Below are 663 nucleotides of genomic sequence, written 5' to 3' on the forward strand. Positions count from 1 at the left end.
TTTCGGCTCACGATTTGTCTGGTACGTCGGGAAAAAAGTCAATTATGAATGTAATTGATCTGACTACCGTGCGTAACGGAATTCAAATGTGTGTTTGATGGACTTTATTTGCAATCGGCGCTCAATGTGTTTTCTTATATCGGTGGCGTCAATGTTAGCCTCCCATCCGACCCGTCTTGAAACACGGACCAAGGAGTTCAGTAGGCACGCGAGTCGTTGACGTTTTTCATTGAACAGTCGAAGGCGAAATGAAAGTGTTAATGAAAATGAACTGTACTTCTTTATGGAGTGCTGTTCAATTTTTCAACATGATCGTCCTTTTTTGTGCTTAATTGTGCAAAATAATAGATGTATGGGGACGCGCAGTGTGGTGCCGTTGAATAGTCGCACTGTTCTCTCTTTCTCTTCGGGGTTGGAGGAACAATTGTCGATCAGTCGGTTTCGGAGCGTGCACACTGGTACCCGAAAGATGGTGAACTATGCTTGAGCAGAATGAAGCCAGAGGAAACTCTGGTGGAAGTTCGGAAACGCGGGTTGGACGTTGGCAAAATCTACTCCGTCCTGACCTGGAGGTGGTAGGGCCGAAAGACTAATCTGAACCCATCTTAGTTTGCCTGGGTTCCCCTCCATGAAGGTTTCCCCCTCAAGGTGAGAGCTTGGCAA

General features: G+C 46.5%; 1 protein-coding gene across 1 annotated transcript; it reads right to left on the minus strand.

Moving 5' to 3' along the window:
• Positions 1 to 328: 328 nt before the first annotated feature.
• Positions 329 to 589, minus strand: Tsp_15437 (conserved hypothetical protein; the record flags this gene model as incomplete). Its single annotated transcript, XM_003366838.1, has 1 exon — positions 329 to 589. A coding segment is annotated over one exon (261 nt), but the record flags the coding sequence as incomplete, so codon positions are not given.
• Positions 590 to 663: the final 74 nt, after the last annotated feature.

This window comes from Trichinella spiralis (genome assembly GCF_000181795.1).
Source record: "Trichinella spiralis strain ISS 195 chromosome Unknown Scfld5314, whole genome shotgun sequence".
NCBI lineage: Eukaryota > Metazoa > Nematoda > Enoplea > Trichinellida > Trichinellidae > Trichinella > Trichinella spiralis.